The sequence below is a fragment of the Punctularia strigosozonata genome (assembly GCF_000264995.1).
Source record: "Punctularia strigosozonata HHB-11173 SS5 unplaced genomic scaffold PUNSTscaffold_2, whole genome shotgun sequence".
Lineage (NCBI taxonomy): Eukaryota > Fungi > Basidiomycota > Agaricomycetes > Corticiales > Punctulariaceae > Punctularia > Punctularia strigosozonata.
In genome coordinates, this window is record NW_006767434.1 from 107,720 (window position 1) to 110,414 (window position 2,695).

Here is a 2,695-nt window from a genome sequence, read left to right on the forward strand (position 1 = left end):
CGGGCGGAGTGGAGGATCTACTCGGGCTCGGTGGAGCGAATAGCAAGGTCATCGCTTACGCCCTGCTGAAGACTGCAGGGGTGTCATGATCGGCGAGGAGAAGCGTAATGAGAAGCGCAAGATGAAGGAGCGCGAGGCGCGGTGAAGGAGCGTCGGGATTTTTCCTTTTTGGTCAAAGCGGTTCCCACTTTGGGAGGGCGGATGTAACGTGCCGGTTCTCCCGGAGGTCGGACCGAGACTATATTTCCTTTTCGAGCAAGCCGGCGCTGGCGCGCCGTTCCCTTTTGATTATCATTCTACTACCACATGCTCCATCTGACGACGACGAGGGTATAAAGTCAAGCGACCTCGTCGTCGGGAGCTCACCTTTTTGGTTTCTTGTTTTACCTTACTCGAGTGCTCAATCCGAGATCTGTGACTCTCTGCTTGTGCCGCTCGAGAACCTAACCGTGTGAACGCACCTTAGCCTTATCAGGCTTTGCTCGCGTCACATCTGGCCTTCGGTCTCCGTACGCCACCTTCGCCTGCTTTTCGTCACACCCATTGGTCTGTGGTTTCGTTCATGCTGCTGACATCTACGTCTCTGCGCCCTCCAAACCGTCAATGGAAGAAGATGCTTCGTCGTCGAGGACTCTGTGGCTCCACATCAGCAGGTGCTTGCATCGCTCGCCGTCTGTAACTTCCTCGCCAACAGCCAACTTACCCAGGGCCCCGCCTCCCTCAGTTGAGTGGCCCGGTAGCGAGCACCAAGACGAAGATGCGGAGAGCTCCCACTTAGCGCGCTACTCCTCCCTCTCCTCTGTTCCTGTAGCGAAGGTGATCACTCCTAAGCCGCACGCGGATGTTGCATGCGGGTTTCGTAGAGGTTATGCCCTATCTGAAGCTCTTGACTGAGACGACGAAGCGTACAAGAAACTGCGTGTAAGTTGCGATTTGACTCTGGTCACGCACGATGCTGATTCATGGCTACCCATGGATATTCCACAGAACACCGTTCCTAGTCTCGTACATCGACCTTTAGACGAGGAAAAGCGTGTCGCACAGCAAGACGGACGCTGCATATGGAGGGTATTCGAGAAGGCGGGTTCCCTCGATCCTCAGAGATGATGAAGCTAAACGTATGCGCATGGCAGACTACCGAGGCCTTTCCATCGCTGGACCACTACAAGGCGGCATGGCCTGTGACGGACATGATCAAGAGCACGAACGCTATGCATCGGAGGGCACGACGCGCATCGACTAACATGTCATCAGGCGGCCATAGGCGTAGTGGGGAGACTCGGACGCGTTGATCTGGCATACGCCACAACGTTGAATGCATCCCAAAGTCACGATAGGCGATGCTCGAGCAGCTACGGGGCCCAAGCTGGCGTTGAACTCTTGTTATTGTTGTTATAATGTACTCGACGTGCACTGCGTTGTATGAGCTCATTCACATATGCACGTATATTCGAGTATGGCCTTGAACTTGCGGTCGGATTCGCGCTCTTCCATCGGCTGGCAGGTGGACAACATCACGGTCGAGTCGTATTGCGTCTGGCGCGCGATGAGGGCGATGGGCGTGCCCCGGCGAGCGACCTCGTCTTCTCCGTCGGCGTTCCGCCTGAGCAGCGCCTTGGGCCAGTCGGTCACGAGGATGGAGGCGTGCCCGTTCAGGCAAGCGCGGTCCTAGGCCCGCGCGATTGCTATCGGCGCGTCTATGCCGTCCTCGTCGTCGGCCAGCCAGCCATGCTTCCGCGCCCATCTTTCGGCGTCGGGTAAGCTGATCTTGTAACCCGCAAAGGTGGCGGTACCGCGTTCTGGCATGACGATTCTGCATTCGAAGTACGGTGATCAGGACGCGTCGAGACGCAAAACCACGTACGATATCTCGAAATATGTGCTCGAGCGCTAGAGGCGATTCGAAAGAGGTGAATAGGTAGGCGAGCGACGCTACCTAGCTAGAAGGAGGAATGGAATGCAGTAGGAAGGGGGCGTTGGGTAATTCGTCGCGGTCGGTAGTGTCGGGAACGTATGGTCGATGTATGAGAGACCGCCACGCCGCCGCGTGTCGGTTTATCGCTGCGATGAGAGCACGACCCTGTTCGGCCATAGAAAGCGGACACTAAGGCGATCTGACATTGTTATCTTTAGGAAAGAGTCGATGCTATGACTGTAAAAGGTCGATATACCTCTACGGTGACAAAGTAACGCGTGTACGATGCACGGGCGATCTGTAACGGTAGTATAATATTACCGTTGATACGCTTTGTAAGCCGCCGCCGCGGCATGATGAATTCAGTAACCACCGCGTCCCATTGGACGCGGTTAATCACTACAACTGAGAGGGCGCCGTATAACCATATGGCGCCCGTAGAACTATATTCCGAGCGAACGACATATAAACTACCTACGAGAGCTCATGTATCCGTCGTCCTTTTGCTCAATATCACTCGGTTCTGTTCAGTCGCGTCGTAGCATAGCTTTACATAAGCTACGCTACATATACACTTATTACACTTTTTTGAACACGCCGTATACTATTGAAACCAACTAACGGGTACATGAAAATGTCCGGAACACACACCTTGAGAAGCTCAGGAGCTAAAACTTGACGCTCGTCAGGTTGTAACTGAAGGATATGAAGCCACCAAGAGTAAGAAAGGTAACGCCCAGAGCAGTCTGAGCGCGTGAGAAACGATCAATCAGATCAGGG

The 2,695-nt window shown here is 54.4% G+C and overlaps 1 protein-coding gene across 1 annotated transcript; it reads left to right on the forward strand.

Annotated features, from left to right (window-relative positions):
* Positions 1-408: 408 nt before the first annotated feature.
* Positions 409-1,587, forward strand: PUNSTDRAFT_118146 (uncharacterized protein). The gene is made up of 4 exons (XM_007379653.1): positions 409-653; positions 708-921; positions 988-1,080; positions 1,134-1,587. The coding sequence occupies exons 1-2, from the start codon at positions 604-606 to the stop codon at positions 892-894; spliced, it is 237 nt and encodes a 78-aa protein (XP_007379715.1). The 5' UTR covers positions 409-603; the 3' UTR covers positions 895-921; positions 988-1,080; positions 1,134-1,587.
* Positions 1,588-2,695: the final 1,108 nt, after the last annotated feature.

What these genes read in the sequence shown, in the direction of transcription:
- PUNSTDRAFT_118146 (XM_007379653.1), top strand. Translation starts at nt 604, where the DNA reads ATGGAAGAAGATGCTTCGTCGTCGAGGACTCTGTGGCTCCACATCAGC. An exon ending in CTGTGGCTCCACATCAGCAG is followed by an intron (nt 654 to 707) that starts GTGCTTGCATCG and finishes CAACTTACCCAG; the next exon opens with GGCCCCGCCTCCCTCAGTTG.